Source organism: Lagenorhynchus albirostris, chromosome 9 (genome assembly GCF_949774975.1).
Source record: "Lagenorhynchus albirostris chromosome 9, mLagAlb1.1, whole genome shotgun sequence".
In the NCBI taxonomy this organism is placed as follows: Eukaryota; Metazoa; Chordata; class Mammalia; order Artiodactyla; family Delphinidae; genus Lagenorhynchus; species Lagenorhynchus albirostris.
Window position 1 is genome coordinate 44,863,767 of NC_083103.1, and position 22,163 is coordinate 44,885,929.

Here is a 22,163-nt window from a genome sequence, read left to right on the forward strand (position 1 = left end):
TCATCGTTACTATAGAGAAATAAACTGATTTTTTTTTTTTTTTTTTGCGATACGCGGGCCTCTCACTGTTGTGGCCTCTCCCGTTGCGGAGCACAGGCTCTGGACGCACAGGCTCAGCGGCCATGGCTCATGGGCCCAGCTGCTCCGCAGCATGTGGGATCTTCCCGGACCAGGACATGAACCCATGTCCCCTGCATCGGCAGGCGGACTCTCAACCACTGTGCCACCAGGGAAGCCCCTAAACTGATTTTTATATACTGACTTGGTATCCTTCAAAACTCACTTCTAGTTCTAGCAGATTTTTTTTTGTAGTATTCTAAAGTATTTTTGTCTGCAAATACAGTGTTCTTTCTTTCCAATGTAATGCCTTTTAAAAAATTTCTTTGTCTGGTTTTATCACACTGACTAGAACCTCCAACACTACATTTAACTGAAGGCAATTTTTTTCAGAGAAATAGTCCTGACTCCTGGCGCAGATTAGTTTCAACTATAGGACCTTGTTGAATTTAATTAGATTTTTAAACATCATTATGTATGGTTCATCATTAGGCTGTTAGTTTTTACCACATTCAAATATTCATCAAATGTTCAAATGTTGAACAATTACTGCATGCCAGGCTTTGTGCTGGTTGTCAGGGAGACAGTCCTCAGTACACTCTCCATAAGGTATATAAAAGGAGTATACATAACACAACACTGTAAATCAACTATACTTCAATAAAAAAAAATTTTAAAGGGATACACAGACACATGGATCTGGCCCTAATGAAGTCTCACCACCTCATTGAGGCAGTTTAGAACAAGAGTTAAAAAACACAGGCTCAGGGTTTCCCTGGTGGCGCAGTGGTTAAGAATCCCCCTGCCAATTCAGCGGACACGGGTTTGAGCCCTGGTCTGGGAAGATCCCACATGACGCGCAGCAACTAAACCTGTGCGCCACAACTACTGAGCCTGCGCTCTAGAGCCCGCAAGCCACAACAAGAGAAGCCACGGCAGTGAGAAGCCCACAGACCGCAACGAAGAGTAGCCCCCGCTGACTGCAACTAGAGAAAGCCTATGCGCAGCAACGAAGACCCAATGCAGCCAAAAATAAATAAATTAAATAAATAAATTTAAAATATATATTTTTAAAAAGCACAGGCTCAGGGTTCAGTCAGCTTGGGTTTGAATCTGCCTCTGCTCCTTACTGATTGGTTGACCTTGGAAAACTTGACTTTCTTAAGCTTGTTTCTTCAACTGTAAAATGAGAGTATTAATAATACCTTCCTCATAGGACTGCTGTGCGGATTAAATGCATTAATACCTTTAAAGTACTCAGAACAGGCCTTGGCACATAGTAAATTGTCAACAAGTATTATCTATTATTAGAGGGCAAGATTAGTTCTTGCAAGGTAAATCTACAAGTGACTGGGGAAGGATGAGTGTGGCAACATGTACAAGCATAAGAAGTAGTTTAATTTAGCTGCTAAGCATAAAGGCGATAGTGAGAGGCATACCTGGGTCTAAACCCTTGCTCTGCTGTTTATTGGCTGTGCAACTTTAAGCGAACTATTTAAACAAGAGCAATGCCTATAAAGTGCCTAGTATAGTATTTGGCACACAACAGATGCTTAATATACAGCAATTATCCACTACGGACGTTCTGAAAAGCCATGATCTCGCCAACATGTGTTCATAATAATAATAGTTGCCATTTGCTAGGGCTTACCATTTTGGACTCTGTGCTGGTTACTTCCTATATATTCTCTTTTATGCTTCTTAATCTAGCTAGGTGAGCATAATGGGCCCCTTTCATGATAAAGAAACGTGATGCTCTTTGTGTAGCTATAACCAGTGGGAGGTTGGAGGCCTAATAAGTAGTGGTTTGGAATCCAACCCTTGACCAAACCGGGTCTCGCAGTGCCTTTGCCACCCGCCGGGCTCTCGCTCAGGGGATGGGGCCAGGAGAGCCAGCACCCGCCAGGCCGCACCCACTGAGGCCCCATGGAGCCTTAGCCTCGAGGAGCCTGCCAGGCGAGGCCTCTTCCGCCGCCCCTAGGGCACGGCCTCCTCCTAGGCCTCCGCCGCCACTTCCCTATCGGACGGCCTCCGGGTCCGGGACCTCGCAGGTCCTCAGGAGAAGCTGAGCTAGCTAGCGTAAGTTCTGGGGAGAAAGGTTGAGCACCGTTTCTAAGCAACGCGCTGGGGCGGGGATGATGGGGCACGCCTTGTACGTCACTGAGGTGCGACCGGGTAACGGCCGGAGCTGCCGCCGCCGCCTGCGGGTCTGAGAGGCTGGCTGAGGGTTCGCCGCTGCTGCCGGAAGCGCGATGCCTTGAACCTGGGGTGAGCTCCGTACCGCTGGTCTGTCGCCGCTTCTTCTGCGCTGCCCCACAGCCCTCGGACAGGGAGGAGAGACGCGGGCCAGGCCTCGACTGCCGCGCCGGGCTTCCGTGCGGAGACAAGCCCCGACCCGCCGCCGCCGTCTCTAGGCCTCAGCTTAGGGTGTGGAGCTGGCTTGGGAGGCCCTCCCGTGGTCGTACTGTCTCTAAGCCAGTGGTTTCCAGTGACTGAGCGTGGAAGTGGCTTGTCCCGTTTTGGGCGCGGGGGGGGGGGAGTGGTTCAGGGGGATCAGGAGACAGCTTTTCCTCCTCGAGCGCGGATCCGCTTTTGAATGTTGCCGCCGGCGCAGTCAGTCGGCCAGCAGACGTAGCTGTTGGTTCCGAGTGCAGGTGAGCTTGAGGCGGGGTGGTGGCGGAAGGGTGGTGGGTGTGTTGAGTTAACGCGCGAGTGAGGCTAGAAACCTGTGCGCGCGCCCCACCCTGGACACCCCAGTTAGAAACCCTTGCCTGGGTGATGGCTCAGAAATGGCCAAGTCCGTCTACTTAACCCGTCCTCTCGTTCTAAATTAGCTTAGGCAGCTCCCCTTGCCAAAGGCCTGGCCTTGTCGAACCAGCCACCGTGAGACCCGGCAGAGACCAGAAGTTTTCTGGCTACTAATTGTAGTATTCATTCTTGGAAAGGAAACTTTCTGTGTCGCTTTTGAAATGATTTCTTTGTTATTTTTATCGTGTTACAGAATGTGAGTTTACTATTATTGTTCAAATTTATCCCCAGCCCCTTGAAAATTGCAGTGTACGTCCGTGTTCTGACCCTGTCCTATTTCACCGTGCCAGGTGATGCAGTTCTCATCTCTGGCGTATTTCTAAAGCGGCCGTAACACTTCCTATGGCTTATAACTCTTAGATCTTATGCATGAAGTGATTCTTTTCCACCTCCCCCCCTCCCCGCGCGCCCATTCTTCCTGCTATAAAATGAGCTCCATCCGTTCTGAATTTCATCTGGCACATGAGGTGCCCCGGACCAACGATCCTAAATTAGTCGCCTCTATATTGGAAAGCCCTCTAAGAAGTGATGCTTTCTGAATTAAGAACTCAAAAATAGTATGAATATTTCTCCTTTCCTCTGATGCTGCCTGGCTGCAGTTTCTAAATATTTCCCTCCAGGATATGCTTGTGTGTTTCCAAAATGTGTTCTTTGTCATTTGATAGAAGTGAGTTTTATATTGGATGTGTGTTGTCTGATCCTTCTAAGTTCACATTTAAGCACTTGACACACTTCCTTTCCCTTTCTCTTCCCCAAAGGCAGAGAACGTCCAGAGAAAATGCTTACAAGTCTAGTTAGTGCATTTTCCACGTATGAAATGTATTTAGTAAACACCCTGGTGATATCAGAAACCCATGTTTTCAGCCTCCAAGTACTATCCTTTTGTAGTTTTTCTTTGCATAAAATTTTTGTCTGATTAAGGTCTTTGACCCCAGAACAGACATTCTAGACTCTACAGTGGCTCTGACTAGTCTGATAGTTTCACTATGGTCTGTAATAACTGCTGTTACTTTCTTGTCTTGCAGGACAGCTGATAATCTGTTTACAGATCTAGAGTTTGAGTAAACAATGAGTAATAAAATAGGGACCTAGTTTTTAGTACTTAGTTTTTTTCACTGATGCTAAAACGGAGTTAATAGTGAAAATAGTTGATGATTATTTCAACTATAAATATCTCTTCTGTAACTAAAGAAGTTGATACTAGATTTCATGGAGGTCTCAGAGAGGTTTTCTAAATACTGCAGTATTTGTGAGCTAGTCATCTTGTACTTCCAGGCTTTTCATCTTTGCTTTAATCCTTTTATGAATGGATATGGTTTAAATTTTCATGAAAGTTTTTTTTTTCCAGTTACCCATGATGTGATTTTTATAGCTTTACAAAGAATATTTGAACTACAGCAATTCATTTTGTTAGAAAAAGCAGTGATCAAGTGTTATGTTACCACCCACTAGGGAATGTGGCATTTTTGGAATCCTTGATATTCTTATGAGTTTCAAAATAACAATTATTCTTTATTTAGAAAATCCTTCAAATGTTTTTTTGAAAGCACATTGTTATCCTGCTTGAAAGGACTAAATTATAGGGGCACAATAGCATGAGAGCTGCCAGTTCTTTGAGAAGTCTTGACCAGAGATTTATCTTTTGCTGAATTCTATGCCAGTGGTTGGCAAATTAAGTTCCTGTTCAATACTACTGTTTCATGATCTAGAGGGAAGTATTTTGCTTATACCAAATAATGAAAGTTTCTCAATTTACATAAACATTAATGATACATTTTTACAATTTTATATTTTTTCTTCCATGTATTTTTTTTTTAACTTCAGCTTCTCTGCAACTAGTAGATGACTGAACAAGTTAACAAAACTGAAAAGAATACTAAGTTGTTAATAAAAAACCAGAAACTGTCAGCAATATTTACTGTATCCATTCATAAACATTTATTGTGTGCTTATGTATATGCCAGAAGAGAGAACACAGCTACTACCCTCAAGAAGCTCATAGAGAGGGATGGTCAAGTGACCTAACTGATGATATGTGCTGTGATAGAAGAATGTGCCTAGTCACCAAAGAGGAACATTGAAAAACCTGTGACGGGTGACGAGAGGGTGGCCTCAGCAGATTGTTTCATGAACATGCATGCACCCTTGATTGTGGTTTTATTTTTATGCCCATGATGGACGTTGACATTTATCATTTTATGGTATTCAAAATGAATTGTAAATCCTGGGCCCTCTCCACTGAACCAGGTTGAGAACCAATTTTCCTTTTTTTTTTTGCGGTATGTGGGCCTCTCACTGTTGGGGCCTCTCCCATTGTGGAGTACAGGCTCCGGACGTGCAGGGTAAGCGGCCATGGCTCACGAGCCCAGCCACTCCGCGGCATGTGGGATCTTCCCGGACCGGGGCACGAACCCATGTCCCCTGCATCGGCAGGCGGACTCTCAACCACTGCGCCACCAGGGAAGTCCGAGAACCAATTTTCCATGCCCTTTCAGTAGTCTCTAGATAGTGTTCCCTTTTAATCTGAGGAGTTAATAATCAGGTTTCCCAGATACCTGATACCAAGTGGAATTATAAGATAACAAGTTAATATGCTGCCTCAAATTATAAATTTTATTCAAAGTTAGGACACCAGTTCAAAACAATGCAGAAACAAAAGGGACCATTTTCTTTTTTTTGTGGGGGGGAGGTACTGTTTATTGAGGTATAATTGATGTTCAATATTATATGTTTCAGGTGTACAACATAATGATTTATAATTTTTAAAGGTTGTCCTCCATTTATAGTTATTATAAAATATTGGCTATATTCCCTTTGTTGTACAATATATCCTCATAGCTTACCTATTTTATACACAATAGTTTGTATATCTTAATCCCCTATCCCTATCTTGCCCCTCCCCTTTTCCCCCTCCCCACTGGTAACCACCAGTTTGTTCTCTGTTATATCTGTGAGTCTATTTCTTTTTTGTTATATTCACTAGTTTATTTTTTTAGATTCCATGTATTAGTGATGCATATGGTGTTTGTTTTTCTCTGTCTGACTTCATTACTTCAATTTCAGGTGTACAGCAAAGTGAATCAGTTATACATATACATATATCCACTCTTTCTTAGATTCTTTTCCCATATAGGCCATTACAGTGTACTGAGTATTGTTCCCTGTGCTATACAGTAGGCCAATATTAACTATTTTATATATAGTAGTGTGTATATGTCAATCCCAATCTCCCAATTTATCCCTCTCCCCCTTTCCCCCTTGGTAACCATAAGTTTGTTTCCTACATCTGTGACTCTATTTCTATTTTGTAAATAAGTTCATTTGTACCATTTTTTTAGATTTCACATATAAGTGATATCATATGATATTTGTTTTTCTCTGTCTGACTTAATTCAGTCAGTATGACAAAATCTACGTCCATCCATGTTGCAGCAAATGGCATTATATTTCGTCCTTTTTATGGCTGAGTAATATTCCATTGTATATATGTACCACATTTTCTTTATCCATTCATCCATTGATGGAGATTTAGGTTGCTTCCATGTCCTGGCTATTGTAAATAGCACTGCAATGGATATTGGGGTGCATGTATGTTTTCAAATTATGGTTTTCTCTGCATATATGCCCGGGAGTGGGATTGTTGGATCATATGGTAGGTCTATTTTCAGTTTTTTAAGGAACCTTTATTTTGTTCTCCATAGTGGCTGTACCAATTTACATTCCCACCAAGAGTGTAGGAGGGTTTCCTTTTCTCCATACCCTCTCCTGCATTTATTGTTTGTAGATTTTTTGGTGATGGCCATTCTGACCGGTGTGAGGTGTAGGTTTGATTTGCATTTTTCTAATAATTAGCGATGTTGAGCATCTTTTCTTGTGTTTGTTTGGCCATCTGTATGTCTTCTTTGGAGAAATGTCTGTTTAGGTCTAAACATTTTTTTTTTTTTTTTTTTTTGCGGTACGCGGGCCTGTCACTGTTGTGGCCTCTCCCGTTGCGGAGCACAGGCTCTGGACACGCAGGCTCATGGGCCTAGCCGCTCCGCAGCATGTGGGATCTTCCCGGATCAGGGCACGAACCCATGTCCCCTGCATCAGCAGGCAGACTCTCAACCACTGCGCCACCAGGGGAGCCCAAGTCTGCACATTTTTTGATTGGGTTGTTTGTTTTTTGAAATAGAGCTACATGAACTGTTTGTATATTTTGGAGATTAATCCCTTGTCAGTTGCTTCCTTTGCAAATATTTTCTCCCATTCTGTGGGTTGTCTTTTCGCGTTTATGGTTTCCTTTGCTGTGCAAAACCTTTTAAGTTTAATTAGGTCCCGTTTGTTTATTTTTGTTTTTCTTTTCATTACTCTAGGAGGTGGATCAAAAAAGATCTTGCTGCGATTTACATCAAAGAATGTTTTGCCTATGTTTTCCTCTATGAGTTTTATAGTGTCTGGCCTTACATTTAGGTCTTTAATCCACTTTGAGTTTATTTTTGTGCATGGTGTTAGAGAATGTTCTAATTTCATTCTTTTACATGTAGCTGTCCAGTTTTCCCAGCACCATTTATTGAAGAGACTGTCTTTTCTCCATTGTATATTCTTGCCTCCTTTGTTGTACATTAATTGACCATAGGTGCATGGGTTTATCTCTGGGTTTTCTATCCTGTTCCATTGATCTATATTTCTGTTTTTGCACCAGTACCATACTGTGTTGATTACTGTAGCTTTGTAGTTTAGTCTGAAGTCAGGGAGCCTGATTCCTCCAACTCCATTTTTCTTTCTCAGGATTGTTTTCACTATTCGGTTTCTTTGTGTTCCCATACAAATTAAAAAATTTTTTTGTTCTAGTTTTGTGAAAAATGCCATTGGTAATTTGATAGGAATTGCATTGACTCTATAGATTGCCTTTGGTAGTATAGTCATTTTGACAATATTGATTCTTCCAATCCAAGAACATGGTATATCTTTCCATCTGTGTCATCTTCAGTTCCTTTCATGAGCATCTTATAGTTTTCAGAGTACAGGTCTTTTGCCTCCTTAGGTAGGTTTATTCCTACGTATTTTATTCTTTTTGATGCAATGGTAAATGGAATTGTTCCCTTAGTTTCTCTTTCTGATCTTTTGTTGTTAGTGTATAGGAATGCAAGAGATTTCTGTGTATTAATTTTGTATCCTGAAACTTTACCAAATTCATTGATGAGCTCTAGTAGTTTTCTAGTAGCATCTGTAGGATTTTTCTATGTATAGTATCTTGTCATCTTCAAACAGTGACAGTTTTACTTCTTCTTTTCTAATTTGGATTCCTTTTATTTCTTTTTCTTCTCTGATTGCCATGGCTAGGACTTCCAAAACTACGTTGAATGAAAGTGGTGACAGTGGACATCCTTATCTTGTTCCTGATCTTAGAGGGAATGCTTTCAGCCTTTCACCATTGAGAAAGATGTTAGCTGTGGGTTTGTCATATATGGCCTTTATTATGTTGAGGTAAGTTCCCTCTATGCCCACTTGCTGGAGAGTTTTTATCATAAATGGGTGTTGAATTTTGTCAAAAGTTTTTTCTGCATCTATTGAGACAATCATATGGGTTTTATTCTTCAGTTTGTTAGTGTGGTGTATCACTGACTGATTTGTGGATATTGAAGAATCCTTGCATCCCTGGGATAAATCCCACTTGATAATGGTGTATTATCCTTTTAATGTATTGTTGTATTCAAATTGCTAGTATTTTGTTGAGGATTTTTGTGTCTATGTTCATCAATGATATTGGCCTGTAATTTTCTTTTTTTTGTGGTATCTTTGTCTGATTTTGGTATCAGGATGATTGTGGCCTCATAGAATGAGCTTGGGAGTGTTCCTTCCTCTGCAATTTTTAGGAAGAGTTTCAGGAGGATAGGTGTTAACTCTTCTCTAAATGTTTAATAGAATTTGCCTGTGAAGCCAGCTGGTCCTGGACTTTTCTTTGTTGGAAGTTTTTAAATTACTGTTTCATTTTCAGTACTTGTGAGTGGTTTGTTCATATTTTCTGTTTCTTTCTGGTTCAGTCTTGGAAGGTTGTTTCTTTCTGGTTCAGTCTTGGAAGGTTGTATCTTTCTAAGAATTTGTCCATTTCTTCTAGGTTGTCCATTTTATTGGCATGTAGTTGTTTGTAATAGTCTCTTATGATCCTTTGTATTTCTGTGGTGTCAGTTGTAACTTCTATTTCATTTCTAGTTTTATTGTTTTGAACCCTCTCCCTTTTTTTCTTGATGAGCCTTGCTAAAGGATTATCAATTTTGTTTATCCTTTCAAAGAACCAGCTTTTAGGCTCATTGATTTTTTTCTGTTTTCTTCATATATTTCATTTATTTCTGCTCTGATCTTTATGATTTCTTTCCTTCTACTAACTTTGGGTTTTGTTTGTTCTTCTTTCTCTGGTTGCTTTAAGTGTAAGGTTAGGTTGTTTATTTGAGATTTTTCTTGTTTTCTGAGGTAAGATTATATTCCTATAAACGTCCCTCTTAGAACTGCTTTTGCTCTGTCCCATAGGTTTTGGATCTTTGTCTTTTGTTGCAATTGTCTCTAGGTATTTTTTTGATCTCCTCTTCGATTTCTTCAGTGATCCATTGGTCGTTTAGGAACATATTGTTTACCCTCTACATATTTGTGTTTTTTTACAGTTTTTTCCTGTAATTGACTTCTAGTCTCATAACGTGGTCAGAAAAGATGCTTGATATGATTTCAGTTTTCTTAAATTTGCTGAGGCTTGATGTGTGGCCCAAGAGGTGATCTATCCTGGAGAATGTTTCATGTGCACTTGAGAAGAAATTGTATTCTGCTGCTTTTGGATGGAAGTATATATTTATATATATTTATGCTGCTTTTGGATGGAAATATATATTTATATATATTATATAAATATAAATTAAGTCCATCTGATCTAATGTGTCATTTAAGGCCTGTGTTTCCTTATTGATTTTCTGTCTGGATCACCTGTCCATTGATGAAAGTGGGTTGTTAAAGTCCCCCACTATTATTGTGTTACTGTCAGTTTCTCCTTTTATGGTTCTTAGCATTTGCCTTATATATTGAGGTGCTCCTATGTTGGGTGCATATATATTTACGATTGTTATATCTTCTTGGATTGATCCCTTGATCATTATGTAATGTCCTTCTTTGTCTCTTGTAACAGTCTTTATTTTAAAGTCTATTTTGTCTGATATGTGTATTGCTACTCCAGCTTTCCTTTGATTTCCATTTGCATAGGATACCTTTTTCCAGTTCCCTCACTTTCAGTCTGTATGCGTCCCTAGATCTGAAATGGGTCTCTTATAGACAGCATACATACAGGTCTTGTTTTAGTATCCATGCAGCCAGTCTATGTCTTTTGGTTGGTGTATTTAATCCATTTACATTTAGGGTAATTATTGATATGTATGTTCTTAATGCCATTTTGTTAATTGTTTTGGATTTGTTTTTGTAGGTCTTTTTTCTTCCTTCTCTTTTGTTCTCTTGTCTTGTGATTTGGTAACTAACTTTAGTGTTGTGTCTGGATAGCTTTCTCTTTTTTGTGTATGTATCTACTGTAGATTATTGGTTTGCAGTTCCCGTGAGGTTTTGATATAGCAGTCTATATATATATGATTGTTTAAGTTTCTGGTCTCTTAATTTCTAATGCATTTCCAATATCCTGCATTTATACTCTCCTCTTCTCACAGTTGCTGGCTTTGATATCATATTTGTGTGTGGATGATTTCCTACCTTTACTTTATATTTGCCTTTACCAGTGAGCTTTCCCATTTGTAACTTTCTTGTTTCTAGTTGTGGCCTTTTCTTTTCGGCCTAGAGAAGCTCCTTTAGGATTGTTGTAAAGCTGGTTTGGTGGTGCTGAATTCGCTTAGGTTTTGCTTCTCTGTAAAGCTTTTGATTTCTCCATTCAAATCTGAATGAAGCGCTTGCTGGGTAGACTATTCTTGGTTGTAGGTTTTTCCTTTTCATCATTTTAAATATATTATGCCACTCCCTTCTGGTCTGCAGAGTTTCTGCTAAAAAATCAGCTGATAACCTTATGGGGATTCCCTTGTATGTTATTTGTTGCTTTTCCCTTGTTGCTTTTAATATTTCTTCTTTGTCTTTAACTTTGTCAGTTTGATTAATATATGTCTTGGTGTGTTCCTCCTTGGGTTTATCTTATATGGGACTTTCTGCACTTCCTGGACTTGAGTGAGTGTTTTCCTTCTCATTTTAGGGAAGTTTCTGGCTATAATCTCTTCAAATATTTTCTCAGGCTCTTTCTGTCTCTCTTCTCCTTCTGGGACCCCTATAATGCGAATGTTGGTGCGTTTAATGTTGTCCCAGAGGTCTCTGAGACTGTCCTCATTTCTTTTCATTGTTTTTTCTTTATTCTGTTCTGCAGCAGTGATTTCCACGACAGTCTTCCAGCTTACTTCTTTGTTCTTCTGCCTCATTTATTCTGCTGTTGATTCCTTCCAGTGTGTTTTTCATTTCAGTTATTGTATTGTTCATCTCTGTTTGTTTGTTCTTTAAATCTTCTAGCTCTTTGTTAAACATTTCTTGTATCTTCTCGATCAGTGCCTCCATTCTTTTTCTCAGATCTTGGATCATCTTTACTATCATTACTCTAAATTATTTTTCAGGTAGATTGCCTATCTCCACTTCACTTAGTTATTCTTTTGGGTTTTCATCTTGTTCCTTTGTCTGGAGCATATTTCTCTGTCTTCTCATTTTGTGAAACTTTCTGTGTGGATGGACTCCTTTCCACAGGCTGCAGGATCATAGCTCCTCTTGCTTCTGGTGTCTGGCCCCTGGTGTGTGAGATTGGTCCTGAGACTTGTTCAGGCTTCCTGGTGGGAGGGATTGGTGCCTGCCCACTGGTGGGTGGAGCTGGGTCTTGTCCCTCTGGTGGGCAGGGCCATGTCAAGGGGTGTGTTTAGGGGTGGCTGTGACCTCAGTACAGCTTTAGGCAGCCTGTCTGCTGATGGGTGGGGCTGTGTTCCTGTCTTGCTGGTTGTTTAGCCTGAGGCGTCCAGCACTGGAGCCTGTAGGCTGTTGCGTAGGGCTAGGTCTTTGTGCCAAAATGGGGACCTCCAGGAGAGCTCACAATTATCAGTATTCCCTGGGGCTTCTGCCACCAGTGACCTTACCCCCACAGTGAGCCACAGACAACCCCTGCCTCCACAGGAGACCCTCCAAACCCACAGGTAGGTCTAGCCCAGGCTCCTATGAAGTCAATTCTTTGTGCTGGGTCCCAGTACGCATGAAATCTTGTGTGCGCCCTCAAGAGTGGAGTCTCTGTTTCCCTCAGTCCTGTGGAGCTCCTGCACTAAAGGCCCACTGGCCTTCTAAGCCAAATGCTCTGGGGGCTCCAATTCCAGACCCCTCAGGCTGGGGAGCCTGACATGGGGCCCAGAACTCTCACTCCTCTGTAATACAATTATTTTCCAGTTTGTGGGTCACCCATCCGACCGGTATGGGATTTGATTATATTGCAGAAGTGCCCCTCGTACAATCTAGTTGTGGCTTTTCCTTGTCTTTGGATGTAAAATATCTTTTTTTGTAGGTTCCAGTCTTTTTTGTCCATGGTTGTTCAGCAGTTAGTTGTGATTTGGGTGTTTTCATGTGAGGAGGTGAGCTCAAGTCCTTCTACTCTGCCATCTTGTTGGGAATCAAGAGGTTGCTTTTGGTTTGGATGCTTGCTGCCTCTTTCCTCAGTGTGTGTTAGCTGTAATTCCTTTGATATGAGGTGTGTAGGTGCAGCAGGCCATGCTCACACCTGATACAGCAGGGACAGCAATTGACTTTTCCTCCCGTGTATCCCAGTAGCAACTATAGCCCACACACTCCCTGTACAGCAGGGGCAGTGCTTGACACCTGCTCGCTGCCTGTGCACACTCCCCAGATGGTGGGGGCAGCTATTGCCGCCTGCTCACAGGTTTCCCAACAGTAGCGATGGCCCACGCCCCCCCGGGACAGTGGGGGCAACACTTGGCACCCATTCATGGATCTTGCAGCGCCGGCCCTCGCCCTCCCAGGACAGCAGGGACAGCAACTAGATCCTGCTCGCAGGTCTCTTAGTGGTGGCGGCTACCTGTGCCCACTTCTGGAGCCCATCATGACAGTGGCGGTGGCCTGTGCCTGTCTCTGGAGCCCACAGTGGCAGTGGAAGCTCACACCTGCCCCCAGAGCTTGTGTAGGTGGTGTCCTGTTGCCTGAGACCATGCCTGCAGGGAAGGAAGCTCCTATAGTGGTCCCACCCCTCTCCTTGCACACCCCCCCAGGAGTGGCGCCTTGCCTCTCTGGTTGGCCCAGGCTTCTTCTGAACACACCCTCAATTGCCACACTCTAGCCTCTTCGGGCTGTGTCCACACAGCCAACCCTGGTCCTTTACCTGGGTCTGACCTCCGAAACCTGAGCTTCAGCACCCAGCCTCCGCCCACACCGGTGGACAAGCGTCTCAGCCTGGGGAGTACAAGGTGACGGTACCAACGTCTGTTCAGGTCACTCTCCATTTGCCTTCCACAATCCGGTTTCTGCACTCCACTCAAGGCTCCAAAGCTCCCTTTCCATCCAGGCTGATCTCCCCGCCAGTGAGGGGACCTCCCTGGGTGTGGGAACCTTACCTCCTTCACAGCTCCCTCCCTAGGGTGTAGGTCCCATCCCAATTCTTTTCTCTCTCTTTTCTTTTTCTTTTGTCCTTCCTGGTTACATGGAGGTTTTCTTGCCCTTTAGGAAGTCTGAGGTCTTCAGCCAGTGTTTGGTAGATGTTTTGTGCAAGTCGTTCCACTTGTAGATGTGTTTTCAACGTATTTGTAGGAAGAGGTGAACTCCATGTCTTACTCATCCGCCATCTTGATTCCTCTCCCTCATGTAGTTTTGATTTGCATTTCTCTAATAATTAGTGATGCTGAGCATTTTTTCATGTGCCTATTGGCCATTTGTATGTCTTCTTTGGAGAAGTGTCTATTTAGGTCTTCTGACCATTTTTTGATTGGGTTTTTTCAAATTATTATTATTGAGTTGTATGAGTTGTTTGTATATTTTGGAAATTAAGCCCTTGTCAGTTGCATCGTTTGCAAATATTTTCTCCCAGTCCGTAGGTTGTCTTTTTGTTTTGTTTATGGTTTCCTTTGCCTTGCAAAAGCTTATAATTTTGATTAGGTCCCATTTGTTTATTTTTACTTTTATTTCTGTTGCCTTGGGAGACTGACCTAAGAAAACATTACTACAGTTTATGTCAGAGAATGTTTTGCCTATGGTCTCTTCTAGGAGTTTTATGGTGTCATGTCTTATATTTAGGTCTTTAAGCCATCTTGAGTTTATTTTTGTATATGGTGTGAGGGAGTGTTCTAACTTCATTGATTTACATGTGGCTGTCCTGCTTTCCCACCACCACTTACTGAAGAGACTGTCTTTTCTCCGTTGTATGTTCTTGCCTCTTTTTTCAAAGTTTAATTTACTGTAGGTGTGTGGATTTATTTCTAGGCTCTCTATTCTGTTCCATTGATCCATATGTCTGTTTTTGTGCCAGTACCACGCTGTTTAGATTACTGTAGGTTTGTAGTTTTGTCTGAGTCTGGGAGGGTTATGCCTCCATCTTTGTTCTTTCTCCTCAGAATTGCTTTGGCAATTCTGGGTCTTTTATGGCTCCATACAAATTTTAGGATTATTTGTTTTAGTTCTGTGAAAAATGTCATGGGTAATTTGATAGGGATTGCATTAAATCTGTAGATTGCTTTGGGTAGTATGGTCGTTTTAACAATATTAATTCTTCCAATCCAAGAGCATAGAATATTTTTACATTTCTTTGAATCAGTTTCCTTTATCAATGCTTTATAGTTCTCAGCATATAAGTTTTTCACCTCCTTGGTTGGGTTTATTCCTAAGTATTTTTTCGGGGGGGAGGGGGTGCAATTTTAAGAGGGATTTGTTTTTTTACTTTCCCTTTCTGGTATTTCATTGTTAGTGTAAAGAAATGCAACAGATTTCTGTGTGTTAATCTTGTATCCTGATACCTTGCTGAATTTATTTACCAGTACTAGTAGTTTTTGTGTAGAGTGTTTAGGGTTTTCTATATATATTATCATGTCATCTGCATATAATTACAATTTTACCTCTTAAAAGGGTCCATTTTGTAACTCAATAAACAAACAACTAAATCTCTTTAATATCTGTTTGGTGAGCATATTGATTAAATTATCATTAATATTTTACATGAAATCTTAAGACCATATATTTCAAAAGTTTAATTTTTCTTTGTTAAGAATTGTAGGTATAATTTAAAGTTTTCAGTCTGGTTGATTAGAATATTTTATTGCATTTTTATTAAATCAGTACAGGACGGCTAGAGGGAATTTAAGTTTCACTTTGGGAGCAAAATATTAGGTTAGAGGTTGCCTTCTCCACTTCTCATTAAAGCAAAAATTTTCTCTAAAACACTAATTAGATGAACTTCTTATTTTTGCTTAAACACCTCCACCTTTCCAGTGAATGCAGGCTCACATGCTTTGCAAGACAGCCCTTAACCCTTCTGGATAATTATGGATGATAGGAAATTCTTATATTGACCTGAAATCAGCCTAATTTATACTGGCCATTCTGGTCTCTGTAATTATATAAAGTAAATATTACTTCCTCTTCTACATGAAAGCTCTTCAGGTGTTTGAACAAACCTATCACCATGCTCCATGTTGTTACTGAACTATGATTATCTAGAATAAATTGCTTTGTTTCCTCTTCTAGATCCATAACATCTTGCGTGCTTTCCCAAATATATTCAAATGATTAGTGCCCTTTAAAAGTGTCACTGCTTAGAGCTGATTAGAGAACTCTGGTGTGTTGGAACCATTACAGAGCACAGTGGAACTAGGCTCTTGCTCTGGACATCTGCTTCTAGCAAGAGTTTAGGATTATTTTAGCATCTTTCTTATCGCTAGTTACTGTTTACTTATTTTGACTGGAACATTCAGACCTTTTATATTTTATTTGCTTTTAAACATAACTTACCTATGTGCTTTATGTGCCTTTCAAAACATATTCAGGATTTAACTTTTAGTCATATTTGACATAAAAATTTATTCTATTTCAGAAAATCAGTATCCATTTTCAGTCTTGATTCTGGTATTCTGTGGACATTATTCATTCATTCCAGTTTCAGTCATCCACAGATTGGGCAGGCATGCAGTCTTGTCTTTGTGTCATAAACAAAAATGGTAAACATCCCATCTCTTGGTGCCAATCTCCCTCTCCTTCTGCCTAGGCTTTAGTCACTCTGGCTTTTTTTTTTTTTAACCTCAAAGTCACCATACTCCTTCCTATTTAGGCGCTTTCTATAACCTCTGCCTGGAATGTCCTCCCCTTGCCATGCCTCTATCCCTCTCTTCTCTGGCTAACTCTGACCGATAGCAAATCAAATGTTTGCCCAAGGACTTCTTCCCTGTCACAAGACTAGGTCAAGTCCCCCTTTTATAGGCTTTCAGTACCCTATACTTGTTTGGCTTAGCACTTATTATTTTGAAATTATGTATTTATTGGTGTGATTGTTGTCACTTCCCCACTGAATCAGATGCTCCATGGTGGCAAGAACCCTGTTTCTTACACTCACTGTTGTATCCCCAGAACACAGCACAGTGCCAGGCATATGGTGCTTGTTGAATTTAACTTTTTAAAAGGCCATGTAACAGTGGCTCCCTAACACCAGTGTACAGCCTTTGGCTCCTGATGATTTTTTCACACATCTGGATTAGAACAAGAAAAATAAGGACCATAGTGTTACTGTATGTAGTATATGTCGGTGTGAAATTACTGCCTTCTTGGGAAGGACTTTTATTCTAGTATTATATCCTTCTATTTCCTAAGTTATAAGTTATTCTTTAAATTTTTGTTAAGTTTTAGGGATTTTTTTCATTTATTTTTGGAAAGTATCCTTAGAATAGAAATAAATGTGCAACATCATGGTGCTTTGAGACTTTATTAGACTATGAAATCCAGAAATTACTAATGTTGAGTACTCTAGAGACCTCCTCTAAGCTAAAATCTTTGTTTCTCTTTGAATACGATTGCTATGAATCCATTTGGCTATATTTAAAGTATATAATTTTGCCTTCAGAGATGTTTTCTTAGTGGCCTGGATCTTCCTCAACAACTTCCTTTCATTTATCTCTGTAATACATATTTATCATTGCCAAGTAGGCTCAGATTCAAAACAGTAATTGTTGAGTTTTTCTCTTTAGAACAGTTGTACTTTTCCTATATTTAATGTGACTAAAAGAATAAACCTCAAATATAACACATTAAATTTGAATACAAAGCAAAATTTGCATATTTATGGTTACTGAGAACTCTTATTGTAAATGATTTTATATTTTAAAGTTATATATTTTAGAGTTATAACTTTTCATTTTTTTGATTAAATGATAAAGCAGGTTTCCTGACAAAATTTTTACTATAAATTGTTACTGTTTCACCTGCTTTATATGATATGAGTGTTAATTCAGGTGAAGTAAAATGATAGTCTTTGACATGTAAATAAAATGGAATTTCTTATAGGAGGGGGATCAGATTCTTTTTAATTTTAATGCTTTTTTCTTTTTCTAACTTCATTTTTTTTAAAAGTCTAATATTAGCTTTGTGGCTTTATTAATTTAACCTCTCTGTGCTTGTTTCCTTAGCTATCTTGTTTCTTCATCTGTGAAATGGTTATCATGAGGATTTAAATGACTAAATTCATGAATATATATAAAGTACTTAGAAGATTGTGTTACACAGTAGAAGTGGTGAACGAATATTAGTTGATTTTACTATTATTAGTAGTGGTATTCGTATTGAATTGGGATTTCCTTATTCAGCTGTAGAATATATCAGGATACATAAATACTAAAAATTTATCTTATTTTCTATTTTAACCGTATCTCCGTGCTTAATATTTTGATAAATCATTATTTACCAAAGGAGAAAAAACTGTCTAGAATAAACACATCCAACTCTTCTCTAGCCACAATACATAGAATTATATCCTTCAAGACTTTAGAGTGATTATTAAATAAATGTTTTGTGATTAAATTTTAAGTCAATTCAGTAACTTATTGATCTACATTGATAGTAGATTATTAAAGTAGTGATCCAGTCTTTTAACTAAAATATCACCTTCATATTTAGAAAACAAGTTATATAAATTCGAAATTAAAAATACCTAGAGGAGGGACTTCCCTGGTGGCACAGTGGTTAAGAATCCGCCTGCCAGTGCGGGGGACATGGGTTCAAGCCCTCGCCCGGGAAGATCCCACATGCCCTGGAGCACCTAAGCCCGTGTGCCACAGCTCTTGAACCTGCGCTCTAGAGCTCATGAGCCACAACTACTGAGTTTGCGTGCCACGACTGCTGAAGCCTGCGTGCCTAGAACCCGTGCTCCACAACAAGAGAAGCCACCGCAATGAGAAACCCATGCACTGCAACGAAGAGTAGCCCCCGCTCGCCGCAACTAGAGAAAGCCTGCATGCAGCAACAAAGACCCAATGCAGCCAAAAATAATTAATTAATTGATTAATTAAAAAATAAATACCGGGCTTCCCTGGTGGCACAGTGGTTGAGAGTCCGCCTGCCGATGCAGGGGACACGGGTTCGTGCCCCGGTCCAGGAAGATCCCACATGCTGCGGAGCGGCTAGGCCCGTGAGCCATGGCCACTGAGCCTGCGCGTCCGGAAACTGTGCTCCGCAATGGGAGAGGCCACAACAGTGAGAGGCCCGCGTACTGCAAAGTAAATAAATAAATACCTAGAGGAGTTAAAAAGCAAAAGCACTTTTTTTTCTAAGCAGAAAATGTAACATAGTTGAATTAGCTAAAAAGTCTGTTTAATTTACATATATTTTACAATTAAAATTAAGTTGTACATTTATAAATAAAGTAATTCTACAATAAATTTTTTAACTGATCTATTTATATCATGATTATACATCACAGTATATCATAGCGTTAAAGAATATAAGCACTAGAATCTAAAAAACATGAGTTCAAATTTCACTTCAACCATTTACCAACTGTTTGTTTTTCATATAAATTTATTATTTAGTTTTGGCTGTGTTGGGTCTTCATTGCTGTGTCTGGGCTTTCCTTCTAGTTGCAGCGAGCAGGGGCTACTCTTTGTTGCGGTGCACAGGCTTCTCATTGCGGTGGCTTCTCTTGTTGTGGAGCACGGGCTCTAGGTGCATGGACTTCAGTAGTTGTGGCACGCAGGTCTCAGTAGTTGTGGCTTGCCAGCTCTAGAGCACAGGCTCAGTAGTTGTGGCACACAGGCTTAGTTGCTCCGCGGCATGTGGGATCTTCCCAGACCAGGGCTTCCTGCATTGGCAAGCGGATTCTTAACCACTGCGCCACCAGGGAAGTGCTACCAACTGTTTAACGTTTTTTGGGGGGCTGCGTTGGGTCTTCGTTGCTGCGCGTGGGCTTTCTCTAGTTGTGGCGAGCAGAGGTTACTCTTCGTCGTGGTGCGCGGTCTTCTCATCGCAGTGGCTTCTCTTGTTGCACAGTACGGGCTCTAGGCGTGCAGACTTCAGTAGTTGCAGTCCCCGGCCCCTAGAGTGCGCAAGCTTCAGTAGTTGCAGTGCATGGACTCAGTAGTTGTGGCATGCAGGCTCAGTAGTTGTGGCGTACAGGCTTAGTTGCTCCTTGGCATGTGGGATCTTCCTGGGCCAGGGATCGAACCCGTGTCTCCTGCATTGGCAGGCGGATTCTTAACCACTGCACCACCAGGGAAGTCCCCAGCTGTTTAACTTTAGATAAGTCACTCAACTCTATTTCCTTATTTGTCAACTAGGAATATAATAATGCCTACCTCTTAGGGTTATTGTAAGAGATAAATGAGATAATATATGAAAGCCCTTAGTTTGGAGCCTGACATGGTAAGCAGTCAGGAAATGTTCTTAGGAAAATTATATGAGGTATACAAACTTCCTATTAAATACAATCACTTAAATGCCTCTGTGTGTGTGTGTAATGGTTTTTAACTTGGCAAAATTATAGGAATTCACCCTCCCAATAAGATAAATGAATCCTGTATTCTCATTTACCTGTATGATCTTTAAAAAATAGAACTGTAAATCTTTACTTTAAAATATAGTTGTTTAAATAAATTCCACCTTAGACTCATGTAAGTCTGTTGAGATCTCACTTAAAAGTATTCCTGTTTTGCTTTATTTTCTTGAAGGGATGGGTATGTTGCCATTTTTATATTACATGTAAAAGTAACTTTTATGTATATTTGACAGAAACGATGTGAAGCAACACTCTTTTTGGATTTCATAAGACATCATTTCATCATGGGACAGCAAATTTCGGATCAGACGCAGCTGGTTCTTAACAAGTTACCAGAAAAAGTAGCAAAACATGTCACATTGGTTCGAGAAAGTGGCTCCTTAACTTATGAAGAATTTCTTGGAAGAGTAGCAGAACTTAATGATGTGTAAGACTTGCTCTTTTTCATTTTATTTTCTCCCCTTGACATATTGCCCCAGTGTTATGACTGTCTGAGAGATAACCACACGTATTGGTTGGTAAGAGAATGTTTTCAGCAGCAGTTAGCAAATATTTATTGAGTACTATAAGACCTTCTATGTAGCTATCTAAAAATATGTCATGGGACTAAAAGAACAGAAGGAACTTAAAACTGAATTTTGACCACAGGTATGTAAATTGACCCTTGTTTGAAAGCACTGAAGGAGGTGCATAACAGAAGAGAATATACCAGTTAGTCATCTAGAGAAAGGCACCTAGGATAGTCAAAGGGCACTTCAGGTTTCTGAATATCAACCAATTCATCTAGTTAATAAATAAATCTTCTGTGTTTGTTCATTGAACCATTATTTTGCCAGAGAAATATATATATATATATATGGTAATAATTCATTTGTCATCACTGAAGAATAAGATATTTTGTTTATAAATATTTTCTAATTAGCTATCATGTTTACATCTCTACTTAACTCTTGAATAGGTTTCTAAGATGGAGTATAAACTTCTCTGCCTCCTTAGCACATCCAATAGAACAGCTTTCTCTTTGTGAATTATTCTTTATTAAATCAATTTTTATACTGATCTGTATAGAAGCTATTAAAATATACCGAGCTCTGTCCCTGAATGACCCCAGATTGTTATACTTTTAAAATATTCCATTTTTGTTTGTGTGTTCTCCCTTAGTGACAGGAGAGCAGATGTCACTTCTTTCTATTAAGTCTTCCTCTAGCAGCACCCATATCCGACTCTCTTTGTATATGTATCTTCTGTCTCCCTGGGGGTATAGTTATAACTTATTGGCATTGCCTTTTAAATGAGATCTTAAAGGTTCTTTCTTTAGTCTATTCAACTTAGCTAACGTTCACTGAGCCCATAGTATGTGCAAGGCACTCTGCTGACAGTCTGACATTTTAACTGAGGCCTAAAGTGATTACCTAAGTATCGATGGCAGATCCAGCTTTCCCCAAGTCTGAAGATCTTTCCACTATCCCATATTACCTCTCCTTAAACCCCAAAAAGGCCAAACAAAATCACCAAGCAGTTTGGAACCACTTAGTATATATAAATTTATATTATAGTCACTATTAATAGTTTAGGGTAAAATACATGAATGTACTCCTTAAGCTTTGCAATAACTGTATTGGATAAGAGACATATTATACTTGGCCATTTAGAACACATTAGATAAAGAGAAGGAAATGCAGTCTTTTTATGGACATGGCTGGAGTGTCCTGTTATTAGCCAGTCATGAAGAATAAAGCATTCTTAACTCTTAAAAGTTATCTTAGAAGATCATTTCTTTTAAGAACACTGAATTTCACTCATTAAAAACAGACAAACCAAAAAGAAGCCCTGTATGGATATATGGATGGATCCTGTGTAGATATATATATATAAATGCATAGAAAATGAACTGGAAAGATATACACAGCTCTCTGGGGAGGTGATGGAAAAGGGGAGCAGAGAAGGGAAATTTTACCTTTTACTGTGTATATTTGTGTATTGTCTGATCTTTTATAATAAAAAGGTAGTCATGGTTTTTAAAACTCTAGCATTTTACTTTGTTCTTTTTTTTTTTTTTAAAGATCATCCAAACGGTAGCATTTGAGGCATTACTTCTGAGACTGTATTCTTAAGGAATAAAATTCGATTGAGAATTTAATAGTATCATAAGAGTGGAATTTTTATGTATATTGTGTCAACTTTTTTGAAGAGTAATCAATGACATTTGCCATCCCTTTAGAGTCTTAGAACTTACATACAAAAAAACCTAGTCGCTTATATGAAATTTTGTTTTTTGGCCTAAAGATAC

At 39.8% G+C, this 22,163-nt stretch overlaps 1 protein-coding gene across 2 annotated transcripts in view; it reads left to right on the plus strand.

Moving 5' to 3' along the window:
- Window positions 1–2,223: 2,223 nt before the first annotated feature.
- Window positions 2,224–22,163, plus strand: part of RNF141 (ring finger protein 141) — a 48,351-nt gene continuing 28,411 nt past the window's right edge. The window contains exons 1-3 of one of the 2 annotated variants that reach the window (XM_060159676.1): window positions 2,264–2,325; window positions 8,191–8,334; window positions 20,107–20,300. In XM_060159676.1, coding sequence (XP_060015659.1) covers window positions 20,158–20,300 — 143 coding nt within the window. In that variant the 5' untranslated portion in view covers window positions 2,264–2,325; window positions 8,191–8,334; window positions 20,107–20,157. Of the gene's footprint in view, window positions 2,326–8,190; window positions 8,335–20,106; window positions 20,301–22,163 lie in introns of both variants that reach the window. The other variant, XM_060159677.1, reaches the window with a different exon arrangement.